We start from the raw sequence: 23,098 nt of genomic DNA, 5'->3' as shown, positions 1-23,098 counted from the left end.
AATAATTAAATGAAACAGAAAACTTGCTCTGTCTCTCATGCAATGTCACTTGCCAACGTAGATGTGACGTGGCATGCGGGTGGGTCGCCGGGTGAGGCTGCGGCTGTTTCTCACACAAGCGTATTCACACTCACGGAAGACTTGCTGATAAAGACACATACAATCAAGACCCTGCGATGGTAAAACTCTTCAACATGGCAAAGGGTAAAGGTAAGCAATCTCATTTGGTAGTAAGAAAGAAATATACATTTCTTACTTTATATTATTATATTATATTATATTATATTATATTATATTATATTATATTATTGAAATTACCACCGTTGGTTGTTTATTTTTGAAGCAAAACTCTGTAACTTTATGGCTTTTTATTTACGTTTTTTTTTCCCCACCCTAAGATGTTTGGACGTGTGCTCATTTTAACGGTTACGATCAATGCAAAAAAAGAAAATTAAAAAGAAAAAAAGAAGATAAGCTTTATATAAATAAAATAGATAACCATTTTAAACTAATGTGAATGTCGAATAAAATCTGTTAAATACGATCGTGCTTCTTCAAGGACTACTATGAACAAAACAAACAGCCTTCTATTCCTTATTTATATATATTCTGTATTTCTCTTTTGGAGAGAGATGCTCACTGGCTAACAAACGTTTTGTCAGTAGACTACAACCTGCCCCGTTTTTGTTGCTCTATTTGCTTATTTCTATGTCTTTTTTCGTGTGTGATGCAGTTCGATTCAGTTATAGTCCACAAGTTGGGTGGAGCTTCCATATTCTCCCTCTGTCAGCGTTGGTTTCTTCAGGAGTATTCAGTTTCCTCCCACAGTTCAAAAACAAGAAGATTAGGTTGACTGGATACTATAAATTGCCCTGTGTGAGTACTTGACAGCGGTTATAGAGTAATTACAGAGTCATTGGCTGCGGTTTCTCATCAAGAGTGTGTAAAAGCTGATATCTGTCTGTAAAGCATCCTTGAGTTCTAATTTATATTAGTTATATAAATGTAAATAATAATAATAATAATAATAATAATAATAATTAAAACCATTCTAGATTTATTTGAATTAGAACTCTAACCGTCTGGTCTCCTTGCTGAGAAGCATATGTGAAATACAATGCACGAATAGAATTTTCTTCTCTAAACTTGCGTACCTTAAAAACCAAACGCTTCTACGCTTTAAACACCATTTTCCTGTCGCTTGATATGCATTCTAAAAAGATAATTATCACGGATTGCAACCCAATTGCAACTTGAACGGTAACTGACTTTGATATTCTATCGTGTAGCACTCTACCAGACACCCTAATCCTATTTAATGCAGTCCTCACTAATGGAATAAATATCAAATACAAGGTAGACTTTGATAGACACATTTTGATGCGCTGCAACGAGTTACCATTTTGATGTTCCGAGTAGCGTGACGATACTTTGCCACGGTGTTTGATTTATTTCAGAAAGTTCGTTTTATGGTGCGCATCTGGTTACATTATTTTCCTTGACTTAAATATAGCCCGAAGCTATATTAAAAGGCAGCGAATATCAAAAGATGGTGGTGAGATGGTTAGTGGTGTGATATTGTGATTTTGTAGATGAGCCGGAGCTGCCCGGAGCTGGTGCGTCCACCTGTACCACGGTGGTTGAACAAACTGAAAAGTCCAGTGGTTCCACTGAAAAGAAACGCAAACTCAAGATAAAAATCTTGAACAAATTCAAAATAAAATTATTTCAAAAATCTCATGGGGACACCCGATCAGGTAAAGCCTACTATATTTTCTTCTATTGTTTTCAAAGCCAAGATGTAATATTTGCATAATTAGATACATGTGTACCTTCAGAGTTCCCAGTGGTATTGGATTTCAAACAGAATCTACAACAACATCATTTGGCAGAAGCTGACAGACAGCTTTTAGAACAGGAGGTAGACCTCTTCATCTCAGAATCACCAGATGAGCCAGGAGTTTACACTGAGGGTGATGAGGACAAGTTACAGATGGACTATGAGAGCCTTATGCTGCAACTGAGGATAGCCATCGAAGACTCCTTCAAGAAGGAGAACCAGGAGATGCTGAGGAGTGCTGTGGCCACCATACTTCAAGAGGAGCAGCGAGACAGACACTGGATGGAGCTGGAAGAAGAACAACGTCCCCGTTGGAGGCCCTTGAGGTGCCGACAGATCCATGACACTTTGCTCAAGAAGGTGGTGGAGAAACGGTTGCAACAGGTGAGAGAAGTAGAGCGCGGGGCTAATGACCTGTCCACCTCCCTGAAAACAGAGGTCTGCCGTATGGGCAAGCAAATTCAGAGGGACCTGTTATTAGTGGTTAAAGAGGTGCAGAGATGCTACAGCCCAGACTTTGATGTGTGCAACATGTATGCTCAGCTCTACCATCAAGCTTTTTCCACCAGACTCATGGAACTGGCTCGTTCCAACATCAACTTGGAGGAATGCACCTACATCTTAAGTTGGATTAATACATATTATCCAAAGTAAGTGGAAAACGATTGAAAAGGCCCAAGGATAGTGTTTTATCATCAATTTAGCCCAGTTCCTGAAAATTAGATATACTCTACCATTTTGTATGTTTGAACATTGCTTTTCAGAGATGTGTTGCAACAGCAAGAACTGGAATCACACATAAATAGTAAATCACTAGGAGCTTTATTGCCAGAAGAAGATTTTAGATCATTGGAGGAGCAGTATCTGTCACACACAGAGGTAGTGTGACATGCTTACAACACAAAATATGTATCTTAAAATGTAAATTTTATCACAGTAGGATCATACATTTTTAAATGTTGACTGCTGTATAGTGATTTTCAATTTTTCCACTCGTTTATAGGCTGACGTCAGGACATGGTTGTCCAATGGCCTAAAAAAAGAGGTGGAAAGTTGGAAGAATGACAAAGTACCTGAGCTCATCGATGGATACTTCTTTTCCTATCTCGCCTTGGATATTATAAATGTAGGAATAAACCATGTTGACTCATTTCATACGATCTGCAAGTCACATAGCATGTTTGACACAAACATAGTTTTTGCATAGCTAGTTCACACCTTTTGCCTTTTCTGCCCACATGCATCCCATTTCTACATGTCCCTCTCATCTTACAGCTTGTCGATGGAGCCATGAGAGTATTTCTGATTACTTTGGGTAATGAGGATAAATGTCACAGGCTTCTTCATCAGATGGATACTTTCCTAGTAAGGTATTGTACTCAAAACAATTCATGGATCATCCAAAGCCTCTAGCCTGTCTATCTTAAGCCTGTCTATGTTGAGTACAATACCTAGAACACTACCACTGACCATTGCTCTTTCTTCCGTGCAAAGGTTGGCATCATTTTATTATTTTCATCCCTAAAATTATTCAGTTGATTCAAATAAAATTGACTGTCTTTGCTATTAGCTGGGAGCTCCAGTGAATCTGAACTACTCTGTTAAGACCATCATTGGAGTATGCTTTGTTTTGCCTCTGTTACAGCTCTTTTGCACCTGCCCTTTATTGGACCTAATCTTTTGAAATATATGATCTATATACAAAAGAAATGTCTGTATAAATATTTTATTTTTTGTAGCTATAAGAAATGCATAGCTGATCTCATCAAAGGGAAACACGAGAACATCGCAAATATTGTCAAGGCAAATCTGGTCAGCATCAAAGAGTTAAGGTAGGATTATAAGGATTATAATACTTTATAATTCCTAAGTCAACATTTAGAGAGCGTCATAGTTACAATTTACATAGTTACAAATAGACTGCATTTTATGTCCACAGGAAGTATATAGAGGAGAGACAGAATCTTCCAGATAACATGAAAGCAGCTTTGTTGTCTGGAGCAGCAGACCTGAGAGACTCCTGCCACAAATACCTCCTCAGTCCGATACACAGTGAACTTAAGGTATCTGATCTAACCATTGGCAAGTTTCACGTCTTATAATGTAGTGTTGTAGGAAGTCAGTTCTAATAATATACAATATACCACAGCCAATAAAAAACAATAGGGATTGTGTTATCACAACTGTTCACAGCCCTGTGTTTATTCATGATAGCATGCAGTTTCACTGATCAAACTTCTTTGTAAAAATATTAGGCAGCAGTTCACAGTAAAGCAATTGGAGCTGTTTCTTAGAACGGTAGAACAGCAACGGTAGACTGATCCATCATTAATCCTATCATTAGTATTGGGAATGATTATTGTTTTTAAGAGACCTGAAAGCCTCATTGCCAGTTCTGTGACTAAGAAAAGAGTAGTGCAGAAGAGCAATTTTACCTTGCAGGTGTTTGGTGGTCAGACATTCTCTGGAGGATGCCTCAGTAATGCTTGTGAACACTGACCTACAATAAAGAAAGAGATCAATGAGACTTCAGAACACAGAACAGAAGGATGTGTACATATATACCCAACCATATACATTGTACATTGTGTATATAATCATAATATACATATATTGTACATACATTGTTAATATATTTTTGTACATACATAGAATATATATATTTATCTGCATATATATATTTTTCTCTATGCACCCCTGGTTCTCTTCCTCAGTTTGGACAGAGCACTCTCCACCATTTCACTGCGCGCTATACTGTGTATGACTATGTATGTGACGAATAAACCGAACTTGAACTTGAACTTGAACTTGATATCAAATGGCAAATTGCCTTCACTTGTTATTTCCAAACAAAATCTGAAATGAAGACTCATTTTCAATGAGAAAATGTATTTGCCCTTTAATTTTGGTGCCTTAAAATGTCTATAAATGGCAAGCTTCAATTAAATTGCATAAACAACTAAGTCAAAACATCTACCATACACCCCATAGTAGCTATCATTCAGAGTAAAATCCTTTAAAATTACTTATTAGTATCTGAGTTCTTTATGGCATTATGCTCTTTAAAACTGGGGGTCTCTTCTTACATCCTTATGTGGATGTATAGTGTGTTTTGTTTTTTGTTTTTTTTTTCATCCATCAGTCCTTTGATGTAAATTTTCCATATTCTGAACATGCTGTAATGGTTGCTGGTGCTTTGATCTTGCCACATCACTTAATGAGACCATGCTTGCCGGTAGCTGCTGAAGAGCAACTCAAGCAAGAACAGCTTCACAAGGCTTTCACATAACTTCAAAAAAATAGTAATATAACTTGTGTAGCATGAAAAAAAATCACAACTTTCAATACATTCTCAATTATGAAGTTGGTCTTATAAAAAGTAAACAAATTATATAACTTATGTACACTACATAATTGCAGTTATATTGGATGTACATAGGAGCAGTACCGGAAGCTCTGGACTCCGGCCTGGTTTTCTGGGAATCATGAGGTAGCTGGAGATCTGATTAGCACTCTGGAGAATAAGTTCCAGCATTTCACAAACTTAAAATCTTCCTGCAAGGAGGTAAGCAAATACAAACACTGTATGTTGCATTGGGGCAAATATACGAAAATGATATTTACAAATACTTCTGCTCACAATATTACAGTGGTCCCTCAAATAGAAGTACAGGATGTGTGTAATTTTGAAGTTTGAGGGTGTTTCTCTATAGGATTTGTTGAGTCAGCTACATTTTGAGGTGATGACTGAATATGTGAAGAGGATGCTGAAGAGGAAACTGAAACTAAAAGACCAAGACGAGCAGAGAGCAGCTGCAAGATTTCTCTGTGAGGACAGCGACAGAATCAACACACTGTTTACTAATAATGTTAGTACAACACAAACACAGAAAAGACGACAAGATCAAAACACTGTTTACTGGCTATGTTAGTATATCTTGCACACACACACACACAATCACATACATCTGCGCATACACACACATCACACAAGGCAGATAGAGGACTTCTGTGAAAGGTAAATAGCAGGGTCAAACGAAGTTTCAGTTAGTATGACTCAGACACACAAACACTTACCCACACACACATGAACACAAACTCAAAACAAAAACAGTCCCTATTTTCCCTCTCTGTGTCCTTGTTGGTTGATGACAATTAACAACGTGAACATGTGCTAAAGTGAGGAAGATGATGCCATCATTTTAGGTCCTCCTGACAAGCCTTGTTAGTATTAGCAAGTTAATAGGAATACAATTTAGTAGGCACCAAGGCTCATTTCTTAGCTACATGGTATAAAGATTAAATTGCATTTCATCATAATTGGCCTGATTTCCCTGATCATAGCGTTAACACAAAAATAAGGTCAAGTCAAGGGCCAAGAATCAAGAGGCTTTTCATTGTTATTTAAGTTATATACAGGTATACAGTGAAACAAAATAACATTCCTCGTGGACCATAATTACAAGTATAAACAATAAATATGAAATACAGATAATATAGATGACGACAATGTTCAGTGCATGACACTGAGTCGGTGGGGGATAAACCATATTGTGATGTTTTAACTGATACAATTATAGCATACAGCAGCCAGTACACTAATTTAAGAACATAGCATTGTTAAATGGAATACAATATTTGTTCAATATTTGTTACTGGGAGTTGAGGAGTCTGATGGCATGGGGGAAGAAACTGTTGCACAGTCTGGCTGTAAGGGCCCAAATGCTTTGGTACCTCTTCCCAGATGGTAGGAGAGAGAAAAGTTTGTGTGATGGGTGTGTGGGATCATCCACAGTGCTGATAGATTTGTGGAGACAGTGTGTATTGTAAATTTTCACGATAGAGGGGAGAGACACAGATGATCTTTTTGGCTGTTCTCACTATTCTCTGCAGGGTCTTGCGGTCTGCAATGTAACAATTCCCAACCCAGACAGTGATGCAGCTTCTCAAGCAGCTCTCAATTGTCCCTCTGTAGAACCTAGTGAGGATGGTGGTAGGGGGATGTGCTTTCTACAGCCTCCTAGGGAGGTAGAGGCTATGGAGCTGGTATTGAGGGTCCAGGTGTGGCTCTCTCCTAGGTGGACACCAAGGAATTTGGTGCTTGTAACATTTTCCACAGGGGAGCCGTGGATATTGATACTTTCCTGAAGTTAACCACCATCTACTTTGGTTTTTCCACGTTCAGAGACAGGTTGTTGACTTTGCACATGTCAGTAAGCCTCTGCACCTCCCCTTTGTATACTGAATCATCATCCCTGCTGATGAGACCCACCACACTCGTGTCATCTAATTTTGATGATGTGGTTCGAGTTGTGCATAGCTGCACAGTCGTGGGTCAGCAAAGTCAACAACAGCGGACTTAGCACACTGCCTTCGGGGGTCCTAGTGCTCAGGGTGGTAGTGTTGGAGACGTTGCTCCAGATCTGGATGGACTGAGGTCTTCGTCAGAAAGTACAGGATCTAGTTATAGAAGGAGGTGTTCAGGCCCAGTAGTTTCAGTTTTTTAATCAGATGCTGAGGAGTGATGGTGTTGAATGCCAAACTGAAGTCTATGAACAGCATTCTAGCATATGTGCCCTTTTTGTTCAGATGGTTAAGGGCCAAATGAAGGATGGTGTTGAGTGCATCATCTGTTGAATGGTTGGGGTGATATGTGAACATGAGGAGGTGCAGCTGTGCCTTTATGTGCCTCACGATGAGTCTCTTGAAGCACTTAATGATGATGGGTGTGAGTTTGAGAGGATGGTAGTCGTTGTGGCAGGACACTAAAGACTTTTTCGGCACAGGGACAATAGTTGTGGCCTTGAAGCATGTAGGGACGGTGGTGCTGCACAGAGATATGCTGAAAATGTCAATGAGAACATCTGCCAGCCAGTCTGCACATCTTCTAAGAACTCAGCCAGAAATGTTGTCTGGTCCAGCGTCCTTCTGCATAGTTTTCCTTACATTTTATATGATCACAGAATGTGATCGTTGGAGGGGGGGGGGGGGTCTTTCTTTCTGCAACTTTGTTCTGTGCTTCAATTCATGCATAGAAGTCATTCAGCATGTCTAGAAGGGCTGCACCACTGTCACAAGTAGGAGATGTGGTCCTGTAACTGGTGATGTCACAGATGGAAGAAGATGTCCTGTAATTGGTGATGGACTGATTACCCTGCCACATACCTTGTGCGTCTGGAAGTGAGTTCTGGAAGTGTCCATAGATTCTCAGAGAATGTGTGCGCTTCACATTCCTGATAGTCTGTGATAATTTGGCCCTTGCTGTTCTCAGGGCCACTTGGTCACTTGCTCTGAAGGCTGCGTCACGTGCCTTCAGCAGCATATGCCCCTCAGCAGTTGTACGTGGCTTCTGGTTGGAGCAAGTGGTGATAGTTTTGGAGACAGTAACATCATCAATGCACTTACTGATGCAGCCAATCACTGTATGCTGGTATTAGCATAATGGAAATGTGGTATAAGTGTCTGAGTTGGGGGTGGGGCACTGCTTGGTATGTGTTGAGGATGTTTGTGGAAACAAGACCCAATATATTCACTCCTCTTGTTACAAAGTCTACATGTTGATGCCATTTAGGTAACACAGCCTTGAGCCTTTGCATGACTGAAATCTCTGGTAAAAAGAAACAGTCCATCTTGGTATGTGTTCTGCAGTTTGCTAAATTAGAAAGCACAGAATTAGAGAGCACCAAGTACATTTTATTCTGGTAATTTCCTGTCCAGCAGTACAGGCAAAAACAGATAATTGTGCAGAGAGGGTTTACATACAAATATTACATTAAAATTATCAGCAGGTGCAGTTAGGCATGCTGCTTTATCCAGGGAAATAAACACCCATCACGTGAGCTCAGACAGTACACTCTGCTTGTGAGATCAGTTATGGTATTTCATGCAGTCTGGACACACTATGATAAAGTTATCAAGGCAACAAATTTACCGTTTTGTTAGGTGTTCTGTTCAATCTGTATACCACCTGAAGTTCTGTGCATAATGAAAAACCTATATAACTTTTCACCTTCTTCAGCGATGGTCTCTGTCACACCACCCACTCCTTCAAGTCACATGCATACAACAAGATTCTCATGTAGGCTGTTGATAGCTACGGCTCGGACAGTGGCACTATAACTCTTGGCATTTTCCCCAGTTGTAAGAAATGCAAGACGAATCAAACCACTCCTCATAACATACTTCCTTAAATAGACGAGTGTCAGATTTACACTGTGTACTGCTCGCTGTGTGAAAGATGTCAGTGGTGCTAGGATTTTTCTATACTGACATCATTATTATTATTATTATTATTATATTATTATTATTATTTACATTTATATAGCACCTTTCTCAGAGTCAAGGATGCTTTACAGATATCAAACACTCACACACCGATGTGTGGGAAATCATGGAAACATTTGGCTCCAAGATAACACAAACACAGAAAAGACAACAACAGGATGAATAAAATGTTTACTGGCCATATTAGTATATCTTACACACTTATCTTAATCATATTTTATCCATTCTGTAGCCTTTTTTCAGATTCTCTCTCACACCCCAAATAGAAAGTATGTCTTTACTAAATAACAATATAGATTAATAATGTAAAACAATTAAACAATAAAATACATGTGCCCATCATGTAGATTGTTGATCTATGCCCACAGGGGTCCAAAGAGAAGTGGCTCTCCAGTGTCTTACTACGCCTGGCTGAGGTGGTAAGGCTCCAGGAAACTGATGCACTACAGCTTGAAATTGCAACACTGGCCAGAGCCTATCCTGACCTCAGGTAAATGTTGGATTCTCATTACATGGCACATTATCTAAATCCTAACCGCATAACACCACAGTAATTTAAAGAAGATGTCAACTCTTGAACTGTAATGTTTAACAGTAATTAGGTTTTAATTAATGCACCACCCTGTGATTTTTGAACAGCTGCAAATTGTGCTAAAAAAAATTCATTACAAACCGGTTAAACATCTGCGTCAATTCTGAAACATTCATAACCTTCAACAATAAAAAAAAAAAAAAATGCTTGCAGATAAGAGTTTGATGTTTTGAAATCTATGGCATGGGTAAGGCTGTGCCTTTGGCTTTTTTTGCTACTGACTCACAGAGCCCACACCAGGCATTCTTCACATTCATTTTCTTGCAGTATTCACTAAATAAGATATGAAATGTAGTTATACATATACATACATACATACATACATACATGCATATATGTACCAAATATATGGAACATTGCAAGATGCTTATTCTTCCAATGCAGGCATCAATTCAGTGTGATATTACATATATAAATAAACTACTGTGAGAGACCCACATAGACTCTTATAATTCCATGGTTCCTCTTCTCAGTGAACGCCATATCCTTGCCCTCCTGCAAATAAAGTCCAACCTCTCCAGTTCAGATGTGCGTAGCATCAAATACAGTCTAACTGAGAATAAGGATGCGCTGAATTCTGAGCCTGTGCCACACTTCTTCAGCCAAGTGCCTCTCAAGCGAACATTCTTGTAGCTGTCTTTTGTGGAAAGACTGCAATCTATTAGACAATGCTGTGGTCAGACCCTCTGAAGTGCTTCATGTGTCTGTAACTGAATATACTCTGCTAAAGCCGTGATAAAATGGAGCATCAGTATTGTTATATGCTAACCTGAACACAAACATGTTAAATGTATGTTACTGTATCGGTTCCTACACCTTTTGAGTCATTTATAGCATCTCTAACTGCCACCACTTTAGCTATGTGCATGGCTTTATGTACCACATTTTGCTGGCTCAGTGCTGGTGATGGTACTTTTCTGTGCATGAAAATATAAAGAAAGACCTTTTATTTTCAAATGAGAAGCAATCTCTATTTACACTAATACTTTGAAAAAAAAAGATCATGGTTGGTTAGATCCACAATTTTATTTTTTTTAAACAGCCTTTACTGTATATGCGATTCAGATATGATGAGGCAATATGGGTTTATTGACAGAGGGGACATCCAAAGCCGTGGTCGAGATACAAAAACAGGTCAATATCCAGAGCGGGCAAAAACAGTACAGTTGGACTGGACTAAGGGCAAAACGAGACAACAGCCCAAAGTACAGATAGCTTGACAGCAATCCCTAAAGGCAAACAAACCATAGGGGAACTGAGCTAAGGCAAAATCCAGAGACAGACACAGGTTGGTTAACCAAAGAGAAAGACAACAGAAACATTTAGTATGCAGGAATGAACCATGCCGGTATTTGCAAAGAGTGAGTGGACATTGAAAGGTTAAATCAGTAAACGGAATTAGAAACCACTCAATAATCAGGGGAGCCAGAATGCAGAAACCGGCCGGGACTCTTGGCGTTAGATGGAGTGACTGAGTCAGTGGCACGGAGCGTGAGCAATATAAAAGTTCCTTTCCTTTCTTCAAGAGAGTTTGTTTGTATTACATAGAATAAGAAATGTCATTCATTATTCATGTTGATAAATGAGGCATATTTATCTTAAGACCAAAAATATATTATATTAATGGACCTCTGCTGAGTACTTTCATCTTAAGCAGAGTAGATTTCTTTTTGTGTGTGTGCCTGTGTACTAGGTAACCAGTCTGGACTTTTGAAATGTTTTTCAATGTATTTTTAAGTAATAAAGCTCACCTGAGACTCATCTGTGTCTTTGCATTTGTTAAGTTATATTACAAACATTTGTTACAATTTTTGCTGAATATCTGTTATTCAGCCTCAACAAGAACTGTTTGAGCTTCACAAAGCTGAAATGTATGGTACAGTGTCCATTACTACTTCCACAACTATTTGTTTCAAGGAAATGCTTCCTTGGTTGAATGAAAAAACCTTGTGCCCAGAGTCCTGTGACTGCCAGGGCCGTGAGGCAGCCCTAAACCCAGGGATTGTCAATGTGAATGCAACATTTGCACACATAGTCCTTTTATTATTAGCAAGCAACTACAGAAAAAAAAAAGTAATCTACATGAAATAAATATCTGTTCCTAAGCACAACAGATAGGTTATCTACAGTTTGTTTTTTGTTGAGAAACAAATATTAAACTTAAAGCACAAACATTTAATATAGATTGTGTTGTGTAAATCCAGTCCTATATGACAGTAATGGTTTTCCAGTAGATGGAATGCAACATTACAGTTGTCTGGCTCGAAAGTTGAACAGATAGAAGATGGTTTCTGGGAACTGTTACCCTACTTAACCTACAGCATTTCTAGCTGGCGGGCAATAATTTAAGCAGGACTTTGCATCAACACAATTTAAATACACATTTATAATGTTTACATTACAGGGAAAACAAATCATCATGTAATTTTCCAAAATAAATCTATAAATATTGGTGGTTCATAATTTGTATAGTTGAATATTAGTGCCATTCAGGTACATCCCTTCATATAGACAGCATCCTAATAGGAGAATGCATTATCTTTTTTAGCTCATGTTACTCTGAAACATGACAAGCCCTGGACACAGTTTTAACTCTTACGTATGCTTTATTCTATTATGGTTAAAGTGACATGGCTAGAGTCAGAGAGTCTAACAGATAATCAGACAAAATCAGAAGCTAGGGGCAAGATATAGACTTGAACATGAGCATGGAATACTTAGAATAGCGTAGCACAGTCTCTCGTAGATCCTGATATGAAGCAAGGCTGGATATGATATACTGGAATTATTATTCCAAAGAAAACAGGAAACAGGTGTGCACTAAGCGGGTGGTTGCGCTTTGGGAGTAATTGAAATTGAGAGATTATGTAGCTCAATTTGGCTGATGGGGCAGTTATTGAGGTGCTGTGGGGGTCATTGTGGCTGGCGGTAACTGGCTGTGGGATAGTTGAAGATGAGGGGTTATTTAACTGTCCATGTAGTTCTGGATGAGGGCGTGCCCGGTGAGGTCATGTAATCTTGTTTTTACAAACATTCCACCATTCCCTATAGAAAAATGTCGAGGTTGTTGAGCCACCACACGTCCAATATGTCTCAAAAGCATAAGAACTCTATTTGGGAATTTCTTAGCTCTACAAAAAAGCTGTGGGCTGTGAAAAGTGTTTTTGCTACTGACTCACAGAGCCCACACCAGGCATTCTTCACATTCATTTTCTTGCAGTATTCACTAAATAAGATATGAAATGTAGTTATACATATACATACATACATACATACATACATACATACATACATACATATATGTACCAAATATATGGAACATTGCAAGATGCTTATTCTTCCAATGCAGGCATCAATTCAGTGTGATATTACATATATAAATAAACTACTGTGAGAGACCCACATAGACTCTTATAATTCCATGGTTCCTCTTCTCAGTGAACGCCATATCCTTGCCCTCCTGCAAATAAAGTCCAACCTCTCCAGTTCAGATGTGCGTAGCATCAAATACAGTCTGAGAATAAGGATGCGCTGAATTCTGAGCCTGTGCCACACTTCTTCAGCCAAGTGCCTCTCAAGCGAACATTCTTGTAGCTGTCTTTTGTGGAAAGACGGCAATCTATTAGACAATGCTGTGGTCAGACCCTCTGAAGTGCTTCATGTGTCCGTAACTGAATATACTCTGTTAAAGCCGTGATAAAATGGAGCATCAGTATTGTTATATGCTAACCTGAACACAAACATGTTAAATGTATGTTACTGTATCGGTTCCTACACCTTTTGAGTCATTTATAGCATCTCTAACTGCCACCACTTTAGCTATGTGCATGGCTTTATGTACCACATTTTGCTGGCTCAGTGCTGGTGATGGTACTTTTCTGTGCATGAAAATATAAAGAAAGTCCTTTTATTTTCAAATGAGAAGCAATCTCTATTTACACTAATACTTTGAAAAAAAAAGATCATGGTTGGTTAGATCCACTATTTTATTTTTTTTAAACAGCCTTTACTGTATATGCGATTCAGATATGATGAGGCAATATGGGTTTATTGACAGAGGGGACATCCAAAGCCGTGGTCGAGATACAAAAACAGGTCAATATCCAGAGCGGGCAAAAACAGTACAGTTGGACTGGACTAAGGGCAAAACGAGACAACAGCCCAAAGTACAGATAGCTTGACAGCAATCCCTAAAGGCAAACAAACCATAGGGGAACTGAGCTAAGGCAAAATCCAGAGACAGACACAGGTTGGTTAACCAAAGAGAAAGACAACAGAAACATTTAGTATGCAGGAATGAACCATGCCGGTATTTGCAAAGAGTGAGTGGACATTGAAAGGTTAAATCAGTAAACGGAATTAGAAACCACTCAATAATCAGGGGAGCCAGAATGCAGAAACCGGCTGGGACTCTTGGCGTTAGATGGAGTGACTGAGTCAGTGGCACGGAGCGTGAGCAATATAAAAGTTCCTTTCCTTTCTTCAAGAGAGTTTGTTTGTATTACATAGAATAAGAAATGTCATTCATTATTCATGTTGATAAATGAGGCATATTTATCTTAAGACCAAAAATATATTATATTAATGGACCTCTGCTGAGTACTTTCATCTTAAGCAGAGTAGATTTCTTTTTGTGTGTGTGCCTGTGTACTAGGTAACCAGTGTGGACTTTTGAAATGTTTTTCAATGTATTTTTAAGTAATAAAGCTCACCTGAGACTCATCTGTGTCTTTGCATTTGTTAAGTTATATTACAAACATTTGTTACAATTTTTGCTGAATATCTGTTATTCAGCCTCAACAAGAACTGTTTGAGCTTCACAAAGCTGAAATGTATGGTACAGTGTCCATTACTACTTCCACAACTATTTGTTTCAAGGAAATGCTTCCTTGGTTGAATGAAAAAACCTTGTGCCCAGAGTCCTGTGACTGCCAGGGCCGTGAGGCAGCCCTAAACCCAGGGATTGTCAATGTGAATGCAACATTTGCACACATAGTCCTTTTATTATTAGCAAGCAACTACAGAAAAAAAAAAGTAATCTACATGAAATAAATATCTGTTCCTAAGCACAACAGATAGGTTATCTACAGTTTGTTTTTTGTTGAGAAACAAATATTAAACTTAAAGCACAAACATTTAATATAGATTGTGTTGTGTAAATCCAGTCCTATATGACAGTAATGGTTTTCCAGTAGATGGAATGCAACATTACAGTTGTCTGGCTCGAAAGTTGAACAGATAGAAGATGGTTTCTGGGAACTGTTACCCTACTTAACCTACAGCATTTCTAGCTGGCGGGCAATAATTTAAGCAGGACTTTGCATCAACACAATTTAAATACACATTTATAATGTTTACATTACAGGGAAAACAAATCATCATGTAATTTTCCAAAATAAATCTATAAATATTGGTGGTTCATAATTTGTATAGTTGAATATTAGTGCCATTCAGGTACATCCCTTCATATAGACAGCATCCTAATAGGAGAATGGATTATCTTTTTTAGCTCATGTTACTCTGAAACATGACAAGCCCTGGACACAGTTTTAACTCTTACGTATGCTTTATTCTATTATGGTTAAAGTGACATGGCTAGAGTCAGAGAGTCTAACAGATAATCAGACGGTAACTGGCTGTGGGATAGTTGAAGATGAGGGGTTATTTAACTGTCCGTGTAGTTCTGGATGAGGGCGTGCCCGGTGACGTCATGTAATCTTGCTTTTACAAACATTCCACCATTCCCTATAGAAAAATGTCGAGGTTGTTGAGCCACCACACGTCCAATATGTCTCAAAAGCATAAGAACACTATTTGGGAATTTCTTAGCTCTACAAAAAAGCTGTGGGCTGTGAAAAGTGTGGGAAATACTAGCAGCGGTTATATATGGCTGTATCGTTGGCTGATGTGAGGTCCTTTCATGGTAGCCTTGACTGAACAGCCCCTGCATTTAGGAGAACGCGCCGGTACGATGAAATTTCCATGTTATGCTGCCCTCTAGAGCACATCAAAACAAATCACTAGATTCTATCCAATATTAATGCCACGGAAATCTCGTTCATACTACTTAATTTTTTTCTGTCCCGTGCAAAATTAGCAGTTCTCTATTGCAAGTTAGAGAACTTAATATGCTATGTTACTGAAGTGCCTTCATGCAAGACATTGCTGGTTTTGTGCATTGTTAAATTTGATGAGTCACTGTCAGGGATGAGTTAAATATATATCACACCTAGAGTTGCCATCCGTCTCTTATAATATGGGATTGCCCATTGGGAAAAAAAATACCAACTGATTCAATACATGACGCGATTAGTCCCGTATTTTCATAAACATCGTTTCATGCACGTACTGTACGTCATCACATTGATAAGAATAACATAATAATGAATAAGACCAAATAGATTTCACAAGATACAAGCAGAAGTACAACATCAATAAAAGGGAGCACAGAATGACAGGCACGTTCTGACTGTGATTGCTGTCATGGTTGCCCTGTTTCCGTAGGCTGCGGTTTTACATTAGTTTGAACATCTTAAGTCGCTGATCCACCCGCGAAACGCAAAACTTGGTCGCAATATAGATTATTTTGTTTATTACTTTAGTATTTTGTTATATCTCTATGTGTTGTGTTTGCTTCTACATCACCATGTCAAATGATCATTTTTTAAATAATTACAGGATAATACCATTATAAATCAACAGAAACAGGAAACGGTATAAAAGTAAACTTTTTTTATGAAGCGGTTAGATGTATATTTATTTGAGTTTATTTTTTGAGATTTATATTTATTTGAGTTTATTTGCTTCCTTTTAACCCATTTAGGCTGTATAAGGTGTTTTTTGGCCTGGTCAACAGGTAATTCCACGGGTAATACGGAGTTTTTATTCTTTTTGTTTGTTCCCAACATTCCTCCCTTTGGTCTGGGTGGTTCTGGCAAGAGCCATGTTGTAAAACACATACAGAGCTTTCGCTCCGTGTGCCTTTCTCTGTCATGTGTTACTGGGTATTTGTGCCATTACAAAACGCGCAATGTTCTAAATGGGGAATTAATCTGAAAGATCTATTGCATCATTACAAAAAGTTTTCTATTTTAAAGTTTTCTAAAGGCTGTAACAAGCAGCACAAACATAAAAGGTTGTGTGCAGTAACACCATTCATATTCTAAGAAATAAAAAATTGTAATAAAACGTGAATGTAATGCAATTCAATACAATGTGAATCGTGGTGAATTTAGATTTACAAATATAAATATATGGTGAATCTATTTACAAATCAATGTGGTTTTTTTTTTACAAATCTATATAGCGTCGGTTACACGACAACCACACGTTCACAAAAATCAGTAGCTATTGATGCTATCAATACGGAAATCTTTTTTTACTGTTTTAGTTCTACTTGTATTATTTGTATAGCTCAGCTGAAGTAACAGCAACGTCAACAATGATTGAACCGTACGCTGCGTCGAGGGGGCGGGGCCTGTTTGGAACCGCCATAAGATTGACACACAGCGCCGTCGCAACTCACTGTGGCGTCGCTCGCGCTAATGGGACGGACGTTGTAACGGTGCGTATGTCGGCGAGCTAGCTAGCTAGCTAGCGAAGCAGAATCGAAGTCTTCGGCGCTTAAGACACCCAGCGTAGCTAACCGGCTTCGTAGCACACTACGACGTTTTGAAGTATAGCCAGGATTTTTTTGGACCAAAAAGTAGCGCGTTTATTGAGCTAGATAGCTTAGCTGTGATGGCTCTTCTTAGCAATAGGAAACGATGTCTTGCCATATGTTAACGCTAGTCCAGCGCAGAATAGCCGACCGTTAGCTATGCAATCTAGCTAACTAACTATTTAACTTTTGATTCGATTGTCACGTAGGTTGGGCGTTTACTAATAATACTGTTTATATCTACTCTGGTTGCCTCTTGCAGGTCCCCTGTTCTGAGGGCGTTTGGTGTTTTTTTCTCTTCGCTGTTTATCACTCTGCATCGCAAAGGTTTGACTTTAGACTACGGGCTACGCAGTGCTGTCCTGTAACCAGTGCTGCTACCTATAGCTAGCTGTTCATACAAAATACTTCATTGCATCTCAGGGCGACCAGCGGTGTGTTTATGTCTTTGTTTTACGAAAACGGCGAGTACCTGGACGTCAGGAGCTGCGGATGGGAAAGGTACGGCGATTTTTTTCGCAGCATGTAATTACTTGAATCGTATGTGTGCTTACTCACGTTTCGTTCGTCTTCCCTCAAAATGGCGTCTTCTTTCCAGTTTGTACTGGCACAGTATGCTCCAGCTCAGTCGTGACGCACTCTGCAGCACACGTTACTCAGCAGGCATCTATGACTTTAAACTTAATATTTTCCCCTTAAGGCAAAAGTGTAGCAGTTGTAAAGACATTTTTACCATTTCTATGATCTTAAATACGTCAAATTTAAGTAGCTAGCGGAAGTTTGACACGACTTCTTGACTCAGACTTGTGGCTGTCCGTTTTCTAGCTAGCTTGTTGCCTAACAACTCGTGAACTGATGAGACTATATTCTGTAATTGTTTTCTATAAATACAAAGTTATCTTGGGTAGTTCTATGTCGTCTGTGTGGGTGCTAGTTGAGTAGGTGGTCACAGCATGAACTGAGTAACAGCTGTTCGTAAGATAAGGGCTAGTTAAGTAATTGCATTTGGGTGGGAACCACACAATTTTATTTTTGTTTTAAGGATGAACATTTATGGGTATTTGCTAGCTTCTTGTGCTCATCTGTACTATTTCTCTTACTTTCTTGTTTTACAGAGCTGTTGGACAGCTGTTGAAACCTGTGTGGGGGGAACTTAGTCTACGAGCTTTCAGCTCAGAGCCTCGGTGGCCATACCTTTTTCATGTCAGAGACAGACTCCTCTTGCAGTCGTTTATGTCATCCCCTCCTTTCCAGACAGAAGATAGCAAAAATTACCAATTCAAGCTCTTTTCGTCTTGCTGATAAATCCTACAGCAAGCCAAAATGTCTGTCAATGTCAACCGCAGCGTTTCGGACCAGTTCTATCGCTATAAGATGCCCCGTCTGATCGCTAAGGTAAGAAGGAAGTTTTTTGTATATTCTTGAGTACGCATGTCAACTTTTATTTTTACAAAGGCTTTATTTTAACTTGTTATATATTGTGCAAGGTGGAAGGCAAAGGAAATGGAATCAAGACAGTCATAGTCAACATGGTTGACGTTGCAAAGGCACTGAATAGGCCTCCAACTTGTGAGTTCTGCTTATGGAATGAACCGTTTAAACAAGGAAGACTTTATGACTTCAGAGCTAACTTAAAAAAAACATTAAAACCCTAAAACATATAATCATTCTCTTTTTAGATCCTACAAAGTTCTTTGGCTGCGAGTTGGGAGCCCAGACCCAGTTTGATGTCAAGAACGACCGCTACATTGTCAATGGATCTCATGAGGCGAACAAACTGCAAGATATGCTGGATGGGTTCATTCGCAAGTTTGTGCTGTGTCCTGAGTGTGACAATCCAGAAACTGATTTGGTAAATGTCCTTTAGTGCCCTTCCCCCTCAGTGCTTAGATTAAAAAGCTGACAAGCTGACTTGCATGCGCTAAAATGTGCCCACCCGTCCTGGGCCCATGGTTCCTATTTACCCCAGATAACGTTACAAGTCATGGTGGCGTATGTACAAATATTCAAATTTGTCAACTAAATTCTAGTTGCTTTAGTCTTCTTCCAGTCCTATTGAAGCGGGGTTTTTTTTGGCTGGCTTGCTTGAATGGTTGACCTGGGTGTCCTGTGGTGTTGCCTCATGTTTGTGTTGCAGGTTCCTTTAAGTACACTATAGCACAAGTCCACTACGGTGCCACAAGCCACAAATGTCTTTTTTTTTTTTCACACAAGGGCTGAATTCACATCTAAATTGTCAGTGGCCTCTATGGGCACAGCTACTATTCTTTACTAAGATTGCCAGACTGACAAGAGGTTGCAGGTACAGGCTTAATACTCTTAACCTGGTTGTCTGTGCGGGGGAGGTAGGGGTTGGGTTGTGAGACAGAGAACTTGACCACCTTTGTATTACAGTGCAGCACTTTGGATCTTACATAACCTTAGTTTGCTGATTTTATGCTTAGACATGCTTGTACTGCAGTGCGTAGGTATTATATCCGGTATTGGCAGGAATGGCTTGTGCTTTGGTTTGGATCGTGGCATAGGCTATTTACAGCCTATGTAACCCTTTTATCTATCTTGTTGATTGCAAAAATGTTTTCTTCCTGTCGCTGAAGTACTGCAAACAGAGGTCTTGATCCATTTAATATAAATTGAGCCTTCCCTTTCTGAAAAGGAGTAGAAATGTAGTGTTTGCTTTTTTTACTTCTTTCTTTTTATTGGATCAGAACGTTGGGGGTTTGGTGATTAGGTGAACCTGCAAATGCCGGGGGGAGGGAGAGACCACGTGTTTAACTTGGACATGAGCCAACATGAGTAAATGCAGCATGGAAAATCCAAGTTTGTATTTGTAAGCATATGGCTGTTAGAAATGATTATGATGTGGTCATATGGGATTCTATCGCTTGTCTTGGACTACTAAAGCCAAAGTGTTGCCAACCTATCAGGTGATTTTGTGATGTGCAGTGATTAAAAATTGCATCCACCTCTCCCTTTTCACGCTATTTGTTTTCTTGCAGCACATCAACCCCAAAAAGCAGACCATAGGAAACTCCTGCAAGGCCTGTGGATACCGGGGCATGCTGGACACTAGACACAAACTCTGTACCTTCATTCTCAAAAATCCACCTGGTATGTTCAGAAGTTTCTGTTGCCTTGTGATAAGACCACTAGTCAAATGGAAAAAAAAACCATCCCCACCCTCTAGATTTTAAACAAGGTTTGTTTAATGTCATGCAGTGTCTGTTATTGCCTAATACTTCTCACTGTTGTACAGCAGCAAAGATCATATGTGCATCAGTTTACCCAATATATAATGTTGGGGGGGGGGGGGAAGGTTGACAGTTTTTCAGGTTATGCAAAATTAAAATGCTTAAATCCTCCAGCCTTTCTTTGCGTACATGTTTGTGAACAGCCTGCCTTGTGATGCATTTTAAGCTTGTGACTGCTTTTATTTGCTACCTTGTCTGGAACAGAGAATGAGAGTGGATCTGTCAAGAAGGAGAAAGAGAAGAAGAACCGCAAGAAAGACAAGGAAAATGGCTCAAATAGCGGGGAGGCTGGGCAGCGTAATGACATAGATGCCCCTGACGCTGTGGTAAGTGCCATCTTCCATGACACAGGACAGTTGAAGGACCTACCTTAGTTCACTTGTCTTCAGCAAGTGTAGCATGATCTGATGTAAGAATTTGTTCAAGTCCTTGAACTTCAGTTCTGCAGTCACTCAAGTTATTCCATATTTTATTCCAACAAATGACAATCTGTTTATCATTAGTAGGGATCACACTGTCTTGCATTTAATTAACATAATTAAGACTGGGACAGTTGGTCATCCAGCTTTTAAGATGCCTTGCTAACTGGCATGTGCCTTTGGGCCATGGGTAGGATGGTGATGACGATGATGAAGATTGGGCTGAAGAGACTACTGCAGAGGCTCAGCGGCGCCGCATGGAGGAGATCAGCGAGCACGCTAAGGGCCTCACCCTGAGCGATGACCTGGAGAAGACACTGGAGGAGAGGGTCAACATGTTCTACAACTTTGTAAAGGTTGGCTCAGCAACACGGTCTTGCCTGAAGAAATTTCTGGCATTTTTTCTTTTTTGCTGATTCATGTCTAACCCCAAGAGGGGAAAAAACTGGTGTGTCAGAGTTGATGCTCATTGTAGTTTTTTTTTGTTGTTGTTTTTTTCTCTATTATGCTCATTCTGACCTTTTTGCCCTGTGCGTCATTTTAAAGCAAAAGAAGGAGGAGGGTGTGATCGTCTCTGCTGATAAGGAGATCCTGGCTGAAGCAGAGCGGCTGGAGGTGAGGGCGATGGGCCCACTCATCCTGAGCGAGTTGCTTTTCGACGCTAACATCCGTGAGCAGATCAAGAAGTACAAGCGTCATTTCCTTCGAGTGAGGCTTTTCCTTGTTTACTATATTTTATATGTTTATGCAAATTTGAACCTTGGTCAGTTAGAGTAGTAATGTGCACAAATGTGATTGTCTTTAAATTATATGACGAGATGAACTTTACATTGGAAGCGTAGTTGTAATTTATGTTTACAGACTATTGGGCTTCTGTCGCCTGAGGGAGAGGCTAGTAACTAATGCAGCTGTTTTGTCATCAGTTCTGTCACAATGATAAAAAGGCCCAGAAGTACCTTTTGGGTGGGTTCGAGTGCCTGGTAAAGCTCCATCAGAGCCAGCTGCTTCCCCGTGTTTCCATCATCCTCAAGGACTTGTATGACTCGGACCTGCTGGAGGAAGATGTCATACTTGCATGGGCTGAGAAGGTTAGTGTGGCACACTTAGACACTCGTTTTGAAGAAACTCTTGTGTGCTGTTACTTAAGAACACGATTAATTAAATGCAAAATGACCAGTAGTACTGATTTTTAAAAAGTCCCCATTTGTTAAGATTTTGTAGAGAAGGCAGAGCCGCTTTAAACATGATCTTAAATAAGGTCTCTTGCGTAGGTGTCAAAGAAATACGTTTCTAAAGAACTCGCCAAGGAGATCCATGCCAAGGCTGAGCCCTTTGTGAAATGGCTCAAAGAGGCTGAGGAAGAGAGTGAGGGAAGTGAGGAAGAGGATGTGGAAGATGAAGACAATGTGGAGGTAAGGACTGACTGGCTTTGTGGGGAGAACTTCATCCTTTGCAGTTTCTGTATATAAAAAAGCTCACTTCAGCTTTGTTCAGTTAGGATTTGTGTATTCCGTAGAATAATTAATAATTACAACTTGATCCATGGGTGTTCTCAGATGTTTTTGTTGAAATGCCTATGGATTTGCTCAAACTTTAAAGGTTTTCCTTTTGCCATTAAGGTGGTGTATTCCTCCTCTGCACGTGAACTGAAGATGGAAACAGCAAAGCCGGAGAAGGCCGAAAAAGAAGAGGAAGACATTGATATTGATGCCATTTAAAAACTTGGTTGTTGCCTTGACACTTGCAAAGCTGCTGGTGGTCAGATGCATGCATTTAAACTATTTCTGCTTTTCAGCTGTAGGCTTGCATTAGTGCTTTGCTAGAAAGCTTTAGTCACTTCACCTGATGACGTGTTGCCATTCTGTTTGTATGCATGAAATTCTTTAGATTGTAGGGGACTAAATTCACAGGGTTTTTTTTCCCTTTCTTGTAATTTTGCAACTATTAAAGAATGTATGTTTGCCAGTGAAACCTTGCCTTCAATTTTCATAACTGTTTACTTTTTTGACAACTAAATGGAATGTGGTATCTGAACCAGAGAAACATGGGCAC

The 23,098-nt window shown here is 39.4% G+C and overlaps 2 protein-coding genes and 1 long non-coding RNA gene across 4 annotated transcripts; 2 read left to right on the top strand and 1 right to left on the bottom strand.

Moving 5' to 3' along the window:
• Positions 1-107: 107 nt before the first annotated feature.
• On the top strand, positions 108-11,477 carry tnfaip2a (tumor necrosis factor, alpha-induced protein 2a). Its single transcript, XM_027025124.2, has 12 exons — positions 108-210; positions 1,593-1,757; positions 1,839-2,490; positions 2,605-2,719; positions 2,844-2,966; positions 3,116-3,210; positions 3,580-3,672; positions 3,780-3,903; positions 5,280-5,405; positions 5,554-5,709; positions 9,493-9,614; positions 10,190-11,477. The coding sequence occupies exons 1-12, from the start codon at positions 177-179 to the stop codon at positions 10,347-10,349; spliced, it is 1,965 nt and encodes a 654-aa protein (XP_026880925.2). The 5' UTR covers positions 108-176; the 3' UTR covers positions 10,350-11,477.
• LOC113586770 lies at positions 10,753-18,485 on the bottom strand. Of its 2 annotated transcripts, none has more exons than XR_004775801.1 (2): positions 17,935-18,485; positions 10,753-13,398 (listed from the first exon to the last, which is right to left on the bottom strand). It is a non-coding gene; the product is annotated as an uncharacterized LOC113586770 (long non-coding RNA). The 2 variants fall into 2 exon arrangements; XR_004775802.1 differs by having other exon boundaries at positions 11,871-15,461.
• eif5 (eukaryotic translation initiation factor 5) lies at positions 17,246-23,017 on the top strand. Its single transcript, XM_027025127.2, has 13 exons — positions 17,246-17,280; positions 17,639-17,703; positions 17,800-17,877; positions 18,492-18,771; positions 18,864-18,945; positions 19,056-19,228; positions 20,376-20,487; positions 20,832-20,953; positions 21,241-21,402; positions 21,593-21,754; positions 21,970-22,134; positions 22,318-22,458; positions 22,666-23,017. Exons 4-13 carry the CDS (start codon positions 18,700-18,702, stop codon positions 22,762-22,764), a joined length of 1,290 nt encoding a protein of 429 aa, XP_026880928.1. The 5' UTR covers positions 17,246-17,280; positions 17,639-17,703; positions 17,800-17,877; positions 18,492-18,699; the 3' UTR covers positions 22,765-23,017.
• The last annotated feature ends 81 nt before the right edge of the window (positions 23,018-23,098 follow it).

This window comes from Electrophorus electricus, chromosome 3 (assembly GCF_013358815.1).
Source record: "Electrophorus electricus isolate fEleEle1 chromosome 3, fEleEle1.pri, whole genome shotgun sequence".
NCBI lineage: Eukaryota > Metazoa > Chordata > Actinopteri > Gymnotiformes > Gymnotidae > Electrophorus > Electrophorus electricus.
This window is presented reverse-complemented; position numbering and strand designations above follow the sequence as displayed.

Bases quoted from the DNA above. Each gene is read 5' to 3' on its own strand.
- tnfaip2a (XM_027025124.2), top strand. From the start codon at position 177: ATGGTAAAACTCTTCAACATGGCAAAGGGTAAAG. The intron at 2,720-2,843 runs GTAGTGTGACAT...ACTCGTTTATAG, and splicing joins AGTATCTGTCACACACAGAG to GCTGACGTCAGGACATGGTT. The intron at 3,211-3,579 runs GTATTGTACTCA...TATTTTTTGTAG, and splicing joins ATGGATACTTTCCTAGTAAG to CTATAAGAAATGCATAGCTG.
- eif5 (XM_027025127.2), top strand. From the start codon at position 18,700: ATGTCTGTCAATGTCAACCGCAGCGTTTCGGACCAGTTCTATCGCTAT. The intron at 19,229-20,375 runs GTAAATGTCCTT...GTTTTCTTGCAG, and splicing joins ACAATCCAGAAACTGATTTG to CACATCAACCCCAAAAAGCA. The intron at 21,755-21,969 runs GTGAGGCTTTTC...TTTTGTCATCAG, and splicing joins ACAAGCGTCATTTCCTTCGA to TTCTGTCACAATGATAAAAA.